The following is an 18,146-nucleotide window of genomic DNA, read 5'->3' as shown; positions in this document are numbered from 1 at the left end:
AACAAAAGTAGTTAGTTCCAGTAAAATTATTATTAATGTTTCTATTTGTGGAAAAGCATTATTTTATTTTTCAAAACTGCTTTTGAATTTTTTCCCTTTTCTTTTGAACTCCAAACTCACCTCCCTTTGCCTCTTCCCTCTGTTTCCACCCAACCTCTCTACTTTTTCCTGGTCTTGACCCCAAATCACTTTTCTCATCTTTCATATAAAAATCCATTTTTAAGTGTCTATGTGATTGTTGCCCCAGAGTCTGTGTGATCCCCTATGAAGCCTCAAGAACAACACTAAGTGTCATGAGACGCTTAAGACCTACTGAAAATGAAGACTGAAAGAGTAGCACAATCCCTTGTTCCAGGGAACCTGTTTTGCCACAGTTCTCCAGCAGATGTCACTGGTCAGCAACATGAAACTATACAAAGGGACAAGAGACCATCCAGCGCAATTTCTTCTTCTAAATTTTAAATGATGCTTCTGTCATCCAGAAATGTGAATCATTTTTTTAAAGATTTTATTTTTAAGTGATTTCTACACCAAACGTCGGGCTCAAACTCACAACCCTGAGATCACGAGTTGCCCACCCCACTGACTGAGTCAGCCAGGCACCCCCGGAAATGTAAATCATTAAAATGTGCTGGTGAGAGAAAACTCCTTCATTTCTACAAAGAAATGAGCACAGATCCTGGTCACAGCCTGAGGCTCTATGCTCTCCTGCCAGCTCCCACGAAGAGTTGACTCAGGGTGTGTGTATTAGTCAACTTGGGCTGCCATAACAAAATATCAGGCTGGGTGGCTTGAAGAATAGAAATCTATTTTCTCACAGTTCTGGAGGATGGAAGTTCAAGGTCAAGATAATGGCACCATTTTGTTTTTCATGGGACCCTCTTCACTTGACTCACAGGTAGCTGCTCTCTGCGTCCTCACATGGCCCTCTGTCTCTGTGGTGCATTCCCGGTGTCTCTTCCTCTTCTTATAAGGAAACCAGTCCTATTGGATTAGGGCTCCACCCTTATACCCTCATCTAACCTTAACTGCCTGTTTTTTTTAAAGGCCCTTTCTCCAAATACAGTCATATTGGGGTTAGGCCTCACGTAGGAATTTGAAGGGGACACAATTCAGTATGTAACACTGGGTTTCTAAATTATTTCCAGTAATGCTTGGTAATATTTCACCTGAAGATAGCTATTGGTGGAAAAAATACTGAATATTGTGAAAGGATAGCAAGATAAAAATCAGTATTTCAGTCCATTATAAACATGTAAGCCTTAAAAGGCAGGGACACCTGGGGAAGGAAGAGCACCTATCATGCAGACATGAGTGACCACCATGGCACCAGACTCTACTGACTGGTCAGTCATCACCAGAGTCAGATACTCCCTGCCCAAATGTGGCATGATGTCAACACACAAATTTCTGATTAAAATGCTTTGAAGCTTCAACACGTATTTAATAAAAGAAAGGGTTTTCTGGGGATGAAGTTTCTTAATTAACAAATCAGACTAACATTTCAAACTCAAGGGCAGTTAATACTACTTTAGGACTATTTCAAGAAAGCTGCCTTTAAAGAATTTATGAACTCTCGTCATCTAATGAGTTTGTCACATGTAATAGGACTGTTCTGCTAGAACTTAAACTTGGAAGGCACAGCTTTTCAATTCCATTGCTTTGCAATGGAGAGAGAACATCAAGGAGGGGAAGAGCTCATCTCTGAAGCTACTACACGCACTGGTGTCTGAGCTTGGATCCACCCACCACTCATTCACTATTTCCCTATGTCCCAGATCCTTGTCTCTTCAGGGGTAAGAGGGCATAATGATACTAAAATCATGTAAAAGGTTAACAATAGGAGGAGACATTTATAACACTGGGCTGCAGGGCACCTCGGTGGCTCAGTCAGTTAAGCACCTGACTCTTGATTTCAGCTCAGGTCATGATCTCAGGGTTGTGAGATCAAGCCCCACATCGGGCTCCACACTCAGTGGGGAGTCTGCTTGAGATTTTCCCTCTCCCTCTGCCTCCACTCAAATAAATAAATAAATAAATATTTTTAAGATTTTATTTATTCATTTGAGAAAGAGAATGCACATGCACGAGCGGGGGGAGGGGCAAAGGGCAGAGGGAGAAGCAGACTCCCCACTGAGCAGGGAGCCAGACATGGGGCTTGATCCCAGGATCCCGGGATCATGACCTGAGCTGAAGGCAGATGCTTAACCAACTGAGCCACCCAGGTGCCCCAATAAATAAATCTTAAAAAAAAAAAAAAAATTAAAACACAAGGCTGGGCTCACAGGAGATACTCAACAACTGCTAGCTCTTTTATGCTGCTTCATGTTCCAGACTATGATTCAGTCAGACATGCTGAGTTGTTGTTGAAGTCTCTGACACAGCACATGTCCTCACACAGCTAGTTATTGCTGAAATCCTTGGATCACATAAGGAACACCATTCCCTACCTCTCTTTCCAATCTTATTTTATCTCCTCACCCACAGCCAGAGCAGCCAGATCCAGTTCATCCCCTTTCGAGTCTTAAGACATTCTTTCACCTAGAATGCATTCTTCTTGGTACTAGCCAAACAGTAACCATGTTTTACAAATTCCAGTGCAATTTCTGCCTCCCTCAAAGAAATGTCTCTTGATTTTTTTCTGCCCACAGTAATTTCTCCTCCTGATTTCTGATCCCTTCCTTTCTTCCCTTCTTCTATCCATCCATCTCTATTTACTGACATTGTTCTAAGTGTTAACTATATCCATCAATGAACAAAACAGATGACACTTCTCTGCCTGATTGGAGCTTACACTCCAGCATACGGAACTAGATAATAAATAGGACAAATAGCAGGGGGAGAGAGTGGGAGAGAGACAGTAAGGAGGAAATAAAGTGAGGGAGATAGGTGTGTGTGTGTGTGTGTGTGTGTGTGTGTGTGTGTGTGTGTGTGTGTGTTGGGTCTTACTGAAGACCTAACTGAGAAGGTGTCTTTCAAATGAAGGCCTGAAGGATGTGAATAAGCAATCCACAAAGATAGTTTTGATAAGATATGGGAGCAAAAGTCTGATTAGACTGGACTCAAGAGAGAATAGAAGAGAAACTTAAACACAACAATTGTGGTGAACAACTCCTTCAAGGAATTTGCTATAAAGATATGGAGGAAAAAAAGGGTGGTGGCTGGAGAGGGAAGAGTGGTTTAAAAAAGCTTTATTTTATTTTTTAAGAACTGGAAGTCAATGCTGTGTTTCTCCTCTGAGAAGAATAATCCCACTGAAGGATAAAGAGTATGCAGGATAAAGAGGAGGTAACTAAGGGAAGGATGAAGGGATGAACTAGTGTACAGGTGGACACTGGACTCATAGGCAGGTAAGGAAGGACAGATGTGGTGGGAGCCTATGGAAGCTATCTTCTGTTGCTTCCGTTTTCTTCGTTAAGAACAAAATCATCTGCCAGGCATGAAGATTAAGGAGGAGGTGCAGGTTTTGGGAGAAAGAAGGTACGAAAGGCTTATCTGGGAGAACAGGGGAGCGAAAGTACAGAGACACAGTGTGACTGCTGGCATCCAGAGCCTACTAGTGAATGATGAGGTACTGGAAGTAAGATCAGTCAACAGGGCTGTGTATTTTCCTTCAATCAAGTACTGCTGTGGTGCAGAGTCAGAATAAGTGGACAGCTGGGCTTAAACAGAATATAGTTTAGCCAAGCAAGTAAAAATGAAAAAGGAAATTGAGGGTATGTGCCACAGAATGGTTATAATCGCTGATCAAGGAATTTGAGGTTAGTAAAAGGTGAAGCGAAGAACAAAAAGGAAGATCAAGTTATCAGGGTTGGAGCAGGACAGCAAAAGAGCCCAGACAACAGCAGGTGGTGGGAGATTAGGATCACTGATTGAGTATGAAGAACTGTAATGCTTGGGGTGCCTGGGTGGCTCAGCTGGTTAAGCATCTGACTCTTGATTTCGGCTCCGATCATGATCTCGGAGTCATGAGATCGAGCCCTGCATCAGCTTAAGATTCTCTTTCTCTCTCCCTCTGCCCCATCCCTAAAAAAAAAAAAAGAGTTGTAATATTTGTCATTCCAGAGTATGACCAGGGGGAGGAGTAGCTAAAGTAGGGTGGAAGACAAGAGGTCAAGGAATGGAAGGGCAAGACATTGAAAGAATCATCTATATGGAAATCAGAAGAAAACAGCCCAGGCATTATTAGATAACTAAAACAAGGAGGGGAAATGGCTGATAGAATATAATAATGTGAGGTTTGAAGGTGAGGGTTATAGGGAGGAGGTAGAGAGAATAGTCTGGAAGCACTAAGGAGTATAAAAACATTTACCCATCTCCCGTCTGTGTTACAAGAAAGGTGGAAGAGAAGAATCACCATTTGAGAAGACTGCAGGGCAAGCCAACCTTCAGCTAGATCCAGAAGATGAAAGGCTGGAGAGGGAAGAGTGTACAGGCTGAGAATTTAGGGGATTTAGATGAAAACTGACCAAGAGGTCCAGAGGGTATAAGAAAGGGTCCTTAGAGACAAGAAGGGTAGTACTTAGGACCCATGCTACCTTTGGGCACATTATCACCTTGACTGTTCCAAGTGACTTGACTTCTGCTTTGTCCTCAGTTTCTGCATCTGTACAGTGGGGATAATCATGGCATGTACCTCATAGTGTTAATGTGAGGATTATGTTCAATGACACAAGGGAGGCATTTAGAGAGACCTTAAAATTGTGCACCTAGCACATAGTCTGGATTAAAAAAAACATTAGCTATTCCTACAAGCTATTTTCTCTCCTGCATAATCATTTTGGATTCTTTTAAGAATCTTTTAACTTAACATTTGAATAATATTAAAAAGTTTAAAATCTTCAATAAGATTGTTAAATCTAAGGAGGAGGGATAATACCATGTACTTGTCTGAGTTCTCCACAGAGTTCAAGGCCTGAACAACACTGACAGAAAGCTTAAGCAGCAATTCATGAACACCATCCGTGACCTCTGGAGGAGACGTCACTGTATGCTCCATTTCCCAGATCTGTCCTACAGATGTCAAGAGATATTACTAATCATTTAGGAAAAGGGGGTATAGGGCAAGGATGAACAAAAATGGAAGATAATAGCTCATGGATCTCATACCAACCTTTAATCCCCACTCTATTTCTTCTCTGTAATGTCTCTCTACACATAAGAACATATTTTTTTCAATCTCCTTTCAACAGACTTTGGTGTACAACCTTACCAAAGGCTTTCTGAAACACAAATGAGCAAATTTTCTCAAAGAAGAGGACTGAGGGATAGAAAAGGGATTCCTAGGGCGCCTGGGTGGCTCAGTCATTAAGCGTCTGCCTTCAGCTCAGGTCATGATCCCAGGGTCCTGGGATTGAGCCCCACATCGGGCTCCCTCCTCGGCGGGAAGCCTGCTTCTCCCTCTCCCTCTGCTTGTGTTCTCTCTCTTGCTGTGTCTCTCTCTGTCAAATAAATAAATAAAATCTTTAAAAAAAAAAAAAGAAAAGGGATTCCTAGTCTCACTACATATTAGGTCACGTGACAATTTAAAATCAAGAAACCTTTCCAGAATGAGGGGATATGAAAAAATGATGTGATACATATAGCTCACATTGCAGTTTGAAGCACATTAACATTCCCACTGTACAATCACATAAACTCTAGATGTATCCAAAAGTCAAACATTTTAATTATAAGGAAACTTCTAGAAAATATATTTATCAGCTCTATAAAAAAAGGTGGACCTTCTCAGCTTAAGAGCAATTATTTTAAAATGTATATATATATATATTCAATTAATATTCAGTGAGTGCTTGCGATGTGCCAGGCGGTGTTCAGGGAACCAGTCACATGTTAAAATTTTTGAGTCAACAAAAAAAATAGCAAAACTAAAATAAGTAGCACAACCAACTAGGAAAATTTTGCATCAAAAATTTCAAAAGGTTGGGCACCTGGGTGGCTCAGTCGGCTGAACTCTTGGTTTCAGCTCAGGTCCTCATCTCAGGGTCGTGAGATTAAGCCCCGTGTCTGGCTCCATACTCAGCACAGAGTCTGCCTGCGACTCTCTACCTTCTCCCTCTACCTTTGTCCCTCCACCTGCTCATGTTCTCTCTCTCTCAAATAAATAAATCTTTTTTAAAATTTTCAAAAGTTTAAAAATCATGATAGAAATTTACTCAAACTTAAAAAAAAAAGAAATTTACTCAAACTTATAAAAAAATAATCTGGATCATAATAGAGAAAAATATTGCCAAACTATTCCCGCTAAGAAAATAAAAATAGATTTCTCATATTTGGAAAATATTCATTTTTGTTAATAATCAAAGGAGTGCCAAATAAAACAATCTGAAGCACTATTTTACATCTAAATTAAAGTAATAGGCACCATCTATGTTAGTGAGATGGTGGTGGAAGAGAAGCCTTTGTAGGGTGCCTTTCTCCCTGTAGCCTATTCTGTAGACTGCCTCTGGAAAGCAATATACAGAAAAAAATTCAGGCAATGCTCAGTCTCTGACCAGAGAATGCTACCCAGCACTATAACTGAGTAAATAGTTTTAGTGGCTCAACAATGTATGCAAGTAGTTAGTACAGTATAATTTAGAATACCAGAAATAATAATAATAATATGAAAAGTAGTTTTACAAAAAGATATTTTTCCAAAGAAGACATCCAGATGGCCAACAGACACATGAAAAGATGCTCAACATCACTTATCATCAGGGAAATGCAAATCAAAACTACAACGAGATACCACCTTGCACCTGTCAGAATGTCTAAACTCAACAGCACAAGAAACAGCAGGTGTTGGCAAGGATTCGGAGAAAGGGGAACCCTTTTGCATTGTTGGTGGGAATGCAAACTGGTACAGCCACTCTGGAAAACAGTATGAAAGTTCCTCAAAAAGTTAAAAATAGAACTACCCTATAATCCAGCTATAAATACTAATAGGTATTTACCCAAAGAATACAAGAATGCTAATTCAAAGGGATACATACACTCTGATATTTATAGCAGTATTATCTACAATAGCCAAATCATGGAAACAGCCCAAGTGTCCATCGACTCATGAGTGGATAAAGAAAATGTGGTGTGTGTGTGTGTGTGTGTGTGTGTGTGTGTGTAATAGACTACTACCAGCCATAAAAAGAATGAAATCTTGACATTTGCAATGACATGGACAGAGCTAGAGAATATAATGCTAAGTGAAATAAGTCAGTCAGAGAAAGACAAATACCACATGATTTCACTCATATGTGGAATTTAAGAAACAAAACAAATGAGCAAAGGGGGGGGAAGAGAGTGAGAGGCAAACTAAGAAACAGACTCTTAACTACAGAGAAGACAATGATGGTTACCAGAGGGGAGGTGTGTGTGGGGACGGGTTAAACAGATGATGGGGATTAAGGAGTGCACTTATTGTGAAGAGCACCGGGTGATGTATGGAAGCGTTGGAAAAAAAAAAAAAAGGTAGTTTTTAGAAGCCATAATTATAAACATGGGAAAATATTAATGACATAAATGAGGCAAATATGTACATATATTCTCAGAACTCAAAACGAAACAGAATGAAGGAATTACAGGTAATTTTTATAATGTTCTGTAATGCTTTTTATTTAAAAGATCAGTTTATTTTTATTTAAAATAATCCCATCTTAAAACAGCATTTTAGCAGTATGTTATGAAAGAGAATACATACCTGATACTCGCCGATCAAATCTGCCAGGAATTGGAACTGTAAAACAAAGAAGCAAAATTTAGTCACCATTATGTCACATGACCCCATTTTTAACAACAGAACTAAAAGCACCTTAATACCAAATGTTGGGTCAATTCATACTCTTCTTTAATCAGCCACAGATAGTTAGTTCAACATGATCACAAACAGCAATATAAGGAAGAACTTACATCTTTGAAAACAAGCTCTTTATAACTTTAAGGTACTCAAGGTGGTAATTTTCTGTTTACATTCATGTTCCATCTAATTTGTATCATATCAAATGAATAAGAAGTCTACTAAATTTATTGGTAATGTTATGATATTAAATAGTTAATTTTCTTCTTTAATGTTTTTCAAAGATAATCCCAATACCTGCCGATAAGAACATTTAAATTTCATTTTAAAATACTTTAATGAGCATTACACTAAAATGAAAAAGAAATTAACCATTAAGTTATATTCTCCCTCAGTAGGCCCACAGTCAGTGTATTAATCAGAAAAATGTCTTTAGGTTGAAAAAGAATCACATATGCTTTCCCTTTGCTAATCTCTTCTACTTTTCACCTATCGTTCCTTATGTTTGATGATTACCTAAATTCTCACTACTAAACTATATCATATGAATACATGATTTTTTTAAAGATTTTATTTTTTTTAAGTAAACTCCACCCAATGTGGACTTTGAACTCATGACCCCGAGATCAAGAGTCACACGCTCCACTGACTGAACCAGCCAGGCACCCCAAGCTGGGTTTTAACCTTCAGAGCTTAATCTGATTATTTTTATTTAAAAAAATTATGTATAATATGCCTTCTCACCCTCCATAAAAAGATAAACTTGAAGATTAGTGAAAAACAAATTGAAGATGGCTCAGAGAGCCAAACTCAACTAATGTGAAGGCTCTGAAACAAAAATAGACCCAGGAAGGAGACAAATGCTCATTCACCATAACAGGACTAGAATTATCTTTTTGCATAGCATGGGGTAAAAGTCACGCTAGCAACAAATAGGCAAAAATTCAAAAGAAAACAGTAGCCATTATTGATAGAACAGTTCCTTACTACTTCCTCAATGAAACTGTGGATATGTCAAAAAAACAAAAACAAAAAACTATGGATCTGTCAAAATTAATCCACCCACCAGCAAACAAAGATGATAAATTCAGTTCAACAAATACAGGTAGGCTACCTAGTAAATGGCATGCACTGTAGTAGACAATTTGGAAGACAATGGTAAATAAAACAAAGACTCCTAATTTCATGAAGCTTGCGTTCCAGCTTGAGGGATGTGGGAGTTTCCTTTGATCACTTAAAACACATGTTCCTGTCACTCAGGCAGACAGATGAAATGTGTACCAACTTAAACCGACAACCAAGGCCTCATGGAATTTCCATAATTAAAATCCCACTAAGCATTAGTATACAACATAAAATTATAAAACATACAATGAAACAATTTAGCATGGGTGCTATCAGGGGATATCTCAAACAAAGGGTTAGATATTAAGATTAAGAACTATTATAAAATGAAAACAGAACTTTTGGGGGGGATTTTATTTATTTATTTGACAGAGAGAGAGACAGCGAGAGAGGAAACACAAGCAGGGGGAGTGGAAAAGGGAGAAGCAGGCTTCCCACTGAGCAGGGAGCACAATATGGGGCTCAATCCCAGGACCTGGGATCATGACCTGAGCCAAGGCAGAGGCTTAATGACTGAGCCACCCAGGCGCCCCTAGAACAGAATGTTTAAAACAAAGACATAAAAACAGGAATCAAAAGCATAAATAAAGGAGTAAGATACAACCAAAACAAAACAAAACAGGGAGGCTTGAAAAAAATTTGGAACTTCTAAGAAAAAAATAACACATTGAAATTTTTAAAACTATGATGCAAAGCACCCTATCTGGGTATATAAATTCTAAAAATGCTGGAAAAATCATTGTAAAACATGATTACCAACAGCTTACTACAATAATATTGATTTAAATGTATAGGTGGAAATCAAAAGGGAAATTAGAAAATATCTTGAGATGAATGAAAACAAAAACACAATACACCAAAACTTACGGGATGTACTGAAAGTAGTGCTAGAGGGAAATTTATAACTATAAATGCCTACTTTTAAAAAGAAGAAAAGTCTCAAATTCATAAGCTAATTGTACACTTTAAGGAAGTATGGAAAAAGGACAAACTAAATCCTAAAGCAGCAGAAATAAGGAAATTCAGAGTGGAGAGAAACTATAAAATAAAGCATAGAAAAAAAATCAGTGAAACTAAAAGTTGGTTCTTTGAAAAGATCAACAAAATCAGCAAACTGTTAGCTAGACTAAGAAAAAAGAAGATTCAAATTACTAAAATTAAAGTGGGGACATTACAATGGAATACACAGAAATAAAAAGAATTTTAAGAGAATACTATGAAAAGCAGTAGGTCAACAAATTGGATAACCTAGATGAAACATGAAATAGGGGCGCCTGGGTGGCTTAGTCATTAAGCTTCTGCCTTCAGTTCAGGTCATGATCCCAGGGTCTTGGGATCGAGCCCCGCATCAGGCTCCCCGCTCCGTGGGAGGCCTGCTTCTCCCTCTCCCACTCCCCCTACTTGTATTCCCTCTCTCTCTCTGTCTCTCTCTGTCAAATAAATAAATAAAATCTTTAAAAAAAAAAACATGAAATAGACAAATTCCTGGAAATACACAAACTTCTAAAACTTGCTCAATGGTAAAAGATTGTCAGCTTTCTCTGTAAGATCAGGAACAAAACAGAATGCCTGCTTTTGCCACTTCTATTGAATATATTACTGAAAGTTCTGGCCAGAGCAATTAGGAAAGAAAAAAAACTATAAAAGGCATCCAAATTAGAAAGGAAAAAGTAAAATTATCTGCTTGTAGAATGACATGATCGTCTATGTAGAAAACCTTAAAGAATCCACACAAAAAAGTTAGACTTAATAAGTGAATACAGCAAAGTTGCAGGATATAAAACCAACACCCAAAATTGTATTTCTATACTACTGCAATGAACAATCCAAAAGAAAATATTTTTAAAACTCTATTCACAACACCATCAAAATGAATAAAATATCTAGAAAGGAGGCAAAAGATTTGTACACTGAAAACTACAAAACATTGCTGAAAGAAATTAAGAGACATAAATAAGCCTTTTGCAATGTAAATGTACCCATGTTGCACACTTTATTTTTTTTAAGATTTTATTTATTTATTTGACAGACAGAAACACAGCAAGAGAGGGAACACAAGCAGGGGGAGTGGGAGAGGGAGAAGCAGGTTTCCCACGGAGCAGGGAGCCCGATGCAGGGCTCGATCCCAGGACTCCAGGATCATGACCTGAGCCGAAGGCAGACGCTCAGCGACTGAGACACCCAGGCACCCCCCATGTTGCACACTTTAAATATCTTACAATCATATTTGTCAATTATACCTTAATAAAGCTAGAAAAAAAAGACATAAATAAGTGGAAAGCCATCCTATGTTAAAGGACTAAAAGCCGTAATACTGTTAAGATGACAATACTATCTAAAGCAATGTACAGATTCAATGCAATTTCTATTAAAATTCCAACGGTGTTTATTTATTTTTTTATAGGAATGGAAATACCTATCTAAAATTCATGTAGAATCTCAAGGGATCCCAATTAGCCAACTAATCTTGAAAAAGATAAAGTTGGAGGACTCATACTTCCTGATTTCAAGACTTACTACAAAGTCTCAGTAATCAAAACAATATGGTATTGGCATAAGGATAGACATATAGACCAGAACCATGGAATAGAGAACCCAGAAATAAACCCTCACATTTTGGTGAACTGATTTTCAAAAAAACTGCCAAGATCACTCAACGGGGAAAGGACAGTCTTTTCAACAAATGGTGCTCAGAAAAATAAAGCTGGCCTCTTACCTTTTCATCATAAAAATTAACTAAAAATGAATCAAAGACATAAAATTGAGAGCTAAAATGATAAAACTCTTAGATGAAAACACAGAGGAAAATCTTTATGACATTGGATTTAGCAATGATTTCTCGGATATAACATCCAAAGTGTAGGCAAAAAAAAAAAGAAATAGATAAACTGGACTACATCAAAATGAAATCCTTCTGTGTATCAAAAGACACAACAGAGTAAAATGGCACACCATGGAATGGGAGAAAATATTTGCAAATAATTTATCTGTTACATCCAGAATAAAGAACTCCTACCATTCAACAAAAACAACAAAAACCAAGCTGATGAAAAAATGGACAAGCACTTGAATAGACTTTTCTTCAGAGAAAATATACAAATGACCGATAACCACATGAAAAGATACTCAATACTACTAACCAATAAGGAAATGCAGGGGCGCCAGGTGGCTCAGTCAGTTGAGCCTCTGACTCTTGGTTTCAGCTCAGGTCATGATCCCAGGGTCATGTGATCAAGCCCTGTGTAGGGCTCTGCCTTCAGCAAGGAGTTTGCTTGAGATTTTCTCTCTCCTTCTCCCACTGCCCCTCCCCCAGCTCGCACTCTCCCTCTCTTTCTAAAAATAAATAAAATCTTTTTTAAAAATAGGGAAATGCAAATGAAAAACACAATGAGATACCACCTCACACCTTTTAAAGATGGCTACCATTAAAAAAAAAAACAAGAACAGATAATAAAGGTTGACAAGGATGTGAAGGAACTGGAATCCTTTTGCACTGTTGGTCAGAATATAAAATGGTGCAGCTGCTGTGTAAAACAGTACGGCAGCTCCTCAAAAGATTAAAAATTAATTATCATATGATCCAGCAATTCCACTTCTGGGTATATGTCCAAAAAAACTGAAAGCAGGATCTCAAAGAGATATTACAGTACACCCACATACATAGCCAAAAGGTGGAAGCAACCTAAGTGTCCACCAATGAATGAAAACAAACAAAATGTGGTATACAATGGGATATTATTCAGCCTTTAAGGGGAAGGAAATTCTGAAACTTGCTACAATAAGATTTGATGAATGAATCCTGAAAACATTATGCTAAATAGTCAGTTACACAAGACAAATACTGTATGATTCCACTTACAGGAGGTACTTGGAATAGTCAAATTCATAAATATACAGAGCAGAACAGTGGTTGCTAGGGGTTAGGGGGAGGGGAGAAGGAGGAGTTATTTAATGGGTACAGAGTTTCAGTTTTCCAATATGCAAAGATGTCCAGAGACAGATGGTGGTGACTGTTATGAATGTACTTAATGGCAATGAACTGCAACTTTATTTTTATTTATATTTTAATTTAAATTCAATTAATTAACATATAATGTATTATTGATTTCAGAGGTAGAGGTCAGTGATTTATCAGTCTTATATAATACCCAGTGCTCATTACACCATGTACCCTCCTTAATGTCCATCACCCAGTTACCCCATCCCCCCATCCCCCTCCCCTCCAACTACCCTGTTTGTTTCCTATGATTAAGAGTCTCTTGAGGTGCCCGGGTGGCTCAGTTGGTTAAGTGGCTGCCTTCGGCTCAGGTCATGATCGAGCCCCGCATCGGGCTCCCGCTCAGCAGAGAGCCTGCTTCTGCCTCCCCCTCTGTCCCCCCCTCTGCCTGCTGCTCTGCCTACTTGTGCTCTTTCTCTGTCAAATAAATAAATAAAATCTTAAAAAGAAAAAAAAAAGAGTCTCCTATGGTTTGTCTCCTTGATTTCGTCTTATTTTATTTTTTCCTCTTTTCCCCTATGATCCTGTTTTGTTTCTTAAATTCCACGAGTGAGATCATATAATTGTCTTTCTCTGATTGACTTATTTTGCTTAGCATAATACCCTCTATGAACTGCAACTTTAAAATGGTAAATTTTATGTTGTGTATCTGTCTACAATTAAAAAAAATTAAATATATGTAAAGCAGAAATTAACACTACAATGTATATGTGTATATGCATGTATATATAAACAGGAAGTTAAAGATAAAGGAAGTGAACCATGGCAAAACATTAACAAGTGCTCCATCTAGGAGTTCACTTGTTCTTCCAATTTTTCAGTAGAGTTGACATTTTTTCTAGTGAATAGGTATGTATATATGTATGTATGTATGTATGTATTTATTTAAGAGAGACAGACAGAGCACGCTTGCACGTGAGCGGGGGGAGGGGCAGAGGGAGAGGGAGACCAGCAGGCTCTATCCCAGGTCCCTGAGATCATGAACTGAGCCAAAATCAAGAGTCAGAGGCTTAACCAACTAAGCCACCCTGGCACCCCTATTTATTTACTTTTTAAGTAGGCTCCACACCCAGCATGGGGCCTAATGCAGGGCTTCAACTCACGACCCTGAGATCAAGACCTGAGATGAGATCAAGAATTGGACACTTAACCAACTGAACCACCCAGGTGCCCCCTAACAAATATTTAAAAAATCAATCTAAATGTAGGGCCTTAAATCAAACATTATAAAACTTTTTTTTTTCTTTTTAAGATTTTACCTATTTTTTGACAGAGAGACAGCGAGAGAGGGAACACAAACAGGGGGAGTGGGAGAGGGAGAAGCAGGCTTCCCGCCAAGCAGGGAGCCCAATATGGGGCTCAATCCCAGGACCCTGAGATCATGACCTGAGCAGAAGGTAGACGCTTAACGACTGAGCCACCCAGGTGCCCCTTCATTTTTTTTCTTTAAAGATTTTACTTATTTATTTGAGAGAGAGACAGCACATGAGCAGGGGGAGGGGCAGAGGGAGAAGGAGAGAGACAAGCAAACTCCCCGCCAAGCGAGGAGTCCAACATGGGGATCCTGAGATCAAGACCTGAGCTGAAGTCAGATGCTTAATTTGAAAGAGCCACCCAGGCACCCCAAACTTTCATTTTTTAATTTCATTTTTATTGTTGTCAAATTGTTTTTATATAACCGAAGTAAATAAATGCATGCAGTCTTTTTTTCAATTTTTTTATTTCTGTGATCTCATTAAAGCATATATATATATTTACATGTTAAATTTACATAAAACTTACATTGTACAGTTTATCTGAACATGTATTTTTTTATTTTTTTTTAAGATTTAATTTATTTATTTGAGAGAGAGCAAGAGCAGGGGGGAGGGGCAGAGTGAGAGGGAGATCCTTTTTTTTTTTTTTTGAAAGATTTTATTTATTTATTTGTCAGAGAGAGAGAGAGCACAAGCAGGGGGAGCTGCAGGCAGAGGCAGAGGGAGAAGCAGGCTTCCTGCTGAGCAAGGAGCCTGATGCGGGACTGGATCCCAGAGCCCTGGGATCATGACCTGAGCAGAAGGCAGATGCTTAACCGACTGAGCCACCGAGGTGTCCCGAGAGGGAGAACGAGTCTTAAGCAGACTCCACACTGAGCACAGAGCCTGACTCGTGGCCTGATCCCAGGATCTGGAGATCATGACCTGAACCGAAACCAAGCCACCCAGGCACCCCGTACATGTATTTTTAAAATATGTTTAGGTTTGGGGGTGCTTAGGTGGTGCAGTCGGTTAAGCGTCCGACTCTAGATTTCAGCTCAAGTCATGATCTTGGAGTCCTGGGATAGAGCCCTGTGTGAGGTTCCCCACTCAGCCAGGAGTCTGCTTGTCTCCCTCTCCCTCCACCCTCCCTCTGCTCTCGCTCTCTCTCTTAAATAAATAAATCTTAAAAAAAAAAAAAAGAATTCCAAGGTTAAAAAAAAAAACATGTTTCGGTTTGAAGTCAAATAGGAGAAAGTCATGGTTAGTTTGCTTGAAGTAAATTCTATTCTTTTAAGAAATTTTTATTTAATATTTTAACTTGAATATAGTTGACATATAATGTTACATTAGTTTCAGGTTTATAACATAGTGATTCAACTTCTCTATACATTATGCTACGCTCATTAAGTGTAGCTACCATCTGTCACAATACAATGCTATCGCAATATCATTGACTATATTCCCTATGCTGTGCCTTTTATTACTGTGACTTATTTATTTCACAAGTGGAAGCCTGTATCTCCCACTCCCCTTTACCAATTTGCCCATCTTCCTACCCCCCATTCCTCTGGCAACCATCAGTTTCTTCTCTGGATTTATGGGTCTGATTCTGTTTTTTGTTTATTCATTTCTCCTGTTTTTTAGTTCCATATATGAGTGAAATAATATGGCATTTGTCTTTCTCAGTCTGACTTATTTCACTTAGATAACACCCTCTAGGTCTATCCATGTAGTCACAGATGGCAAGATTTCATCCTTTTTTATGGCCCTGAATAGCCAAAGCAATCTTGAGAAAGAAGAAAAAAGCTGGAGGTATCACAATACCAGATTTTAAGATATACCACAAAGCTGTAGCATTCAAAATTCATATGGTATTGGCACAAAAAGAGACACACAGATCAATGGAACAGAATAGAGAGCCTATTTGCCCCACTTATATGTTCAATTAATCTATGACAAAGAAGGCGAGAATATAGTGGTGAAAAGTGGTGAGAGACAGCGAGAATAGTGGTGAAAAGACAGCTTCTCTTCAATAAATGGTGCTGGGAAAACTAGACAGCTACATGCAAAAGAATGAAATTGGACCATTTTCTGACACCATACACAAAAATAAACTCAAAACAGATTAAAGACCTAAATGTGAGACCTGAAACCATAAAAATCCTAGAGGAGAACACAGGCAGTAATTTCTCTGACATCAGCCATGGCAACATTTTTCTAGGTACGTCTCCTGAGGCAAGGGAAACAAAAAGAAAAATAAACTACATCAAAATAAAAAGCTTCTGCACAGCAAAGGAAACCATCAACAAAACAAAAAGGCAACCTACTGAAAGGAGAAGATATTTGCAAATGATGTATCTAATAAGGAGTTAATATCCAAAATATATAAAGAACTTACATAACTCAACACCAAAAAACCCAAGCTGATTAAAAAATGGAAAAGACAGAGGCACCTGGCTGGCTCAGTTGGTGGAATGTGTGACTCTTGATCTCAGAGTTGTTGGTCTGAACCTCACGTTGGGTGTAGAGATAACTTAAAAATAAAATCTTAAAAAAAATGGGAAAGACAATTACCATATGATTTCACTCATATGGGGAATTTAGGAAATAAGACAAATGAACAAAGGAAGAAAGAGACAAACGAAAAAACACTCATATGCAGAGAACAAACTGGTGGTTGCCAGAGGGGAGGTAGGAGGGGGGATGGATGAAATAGGTGAAGGGGATTAAGAGTACACTTAACCGTGATGAGCACTGAGTCATGTATAGAATTGTTGTATTATTATAATGTACACTTGAGAAACTAATATAACACTGTATATTAACTATATTCAAATAAAAAATAAAGTTAAAATAAAAATTTTTTAAATGGGCAGAGGACTTGAATAGACATTTTTCCCAAGAAGATATATGGATGGCCAAGACACATGAAAAGATGCTCAACATCACCAATCATCTGGGAAACGCAAATCAAAGCCACAGTTGGGTATCACCTTGTATTTGTCAGAATGGCTAAAATAAAAAAAGGGCATGCATAGTTTTTAAAGTAAATTAAATAATATATTGAAATTCACTGAATTTATTTCATAATATATTTAACTAAAATTTAAAAATTCAAACTTAAGGGGCACCTGGGTGGGGCACCTGTGTGGCTCAGATGGTTATGCGTCTACCTTCGGCTCACATCATGATCCCAGGGTCCTAGGATCAAGTCCCGCATTGGGCTCCCTGCTCCTTGGGGAGCCTGCTTCTCCCTCTGCCTCTCTCTCTCTCATGAATATATAAAAATCTTTACAAAAAAGGGGAGGGCACTTGGGTGGCTCAGTCGGTTAAGTGTCCGACTCTTGACCTCAGGGTCGTTGAGTTCAAGCCCCACGTTGGGCTCCATGCTACTTAAAAATAAATAAATGCAAACTTAAAATCACTATTTTCATAAATCATGCAAAAAAGACAAAATGATTTTTTAAATTTCTAAAGCATTCTCTGTTACTGTGAAAAAGCTCAAAAGTAAAAAAAGTTGACTTGCAGTGGAAAACGTAATTAAAAACAAGAGTCTAAAGGCCTTTAGCTTGAATGAATGAGTGGATGAACATTCTGCCTGATAAACTTACATGCAAATTAATTTTAAATTAGTACCTGTCTTCTAAGGTTTTACAGGTCCAGAAGAAACAGCTGCTGTTGGAGCAAGATACACTGCCAAGGCATCCAGAGAATGCTACCAACAATTATAGCAGTCAAAGAGACCACCTTATTCTAATTTCACCACTGTTTACAGAGAGCTCAAAACAGATCTCATCAGACTTTATATGGATCAGACAAAATATTCAACTAGCATAGCAGGTATAAGAAAATCTTCCAACAGAAAACACTGCCAAAAATTTCTCAGATTTTCATTATAAACATATACTGATAGGGGATAAGAAGGCTTAAAATGTAACCTGGTCTGAGAACATGTGCCTCAAAAACATTAACAAATGCCATCTCAGTGGAAACTAAACTTCATGATTCCTGATAA

The 18,146-nt window shown here is 38.3% G+C and overlaps 1 protein-coding gene across 1 annotated transcript in view; it reads right to left on the bottom strand.

The window, feature by feature from the left end:
- The window catches only part of PRKAR2A (protein kinase cAMP-dependent type II regulatory subunit alpha), a 117,505-nt gene that overhangs the window by 41,345 nt on the left and 58,014 nt on the right, over window positions 1–18,146 (bottom strand). The window contains exon 2 of the mRNA XM_036079739.2: window positions 7,676–7,711. Coding sequence (XP_035935632.1) covers window positions 7,676–7,711 — 36 coding nt within the window. The remainder of the gene's footprint in view (window positions 1–7,675; window positions 7,712–18,146) is intronic.

This window comes from Halichoerus grypus, chromosome 1 (genome assembly GCF_964656455.1).
Source record: "Halichoerus grypus chromosome 1, mHalGry1.hap1.1, whole genome shotgun sequence".
Lineage (NCBI taxonomy): Eukaryota > Metazoa > Chordata > Mammalia > Carnivora > Phocidae > Halichoerus > Halichoerus grypus.
Note: the sequence above shows the minus strand (reverse complement) of the source record. Positions and strands in the feature narration are given on the sequence as shown.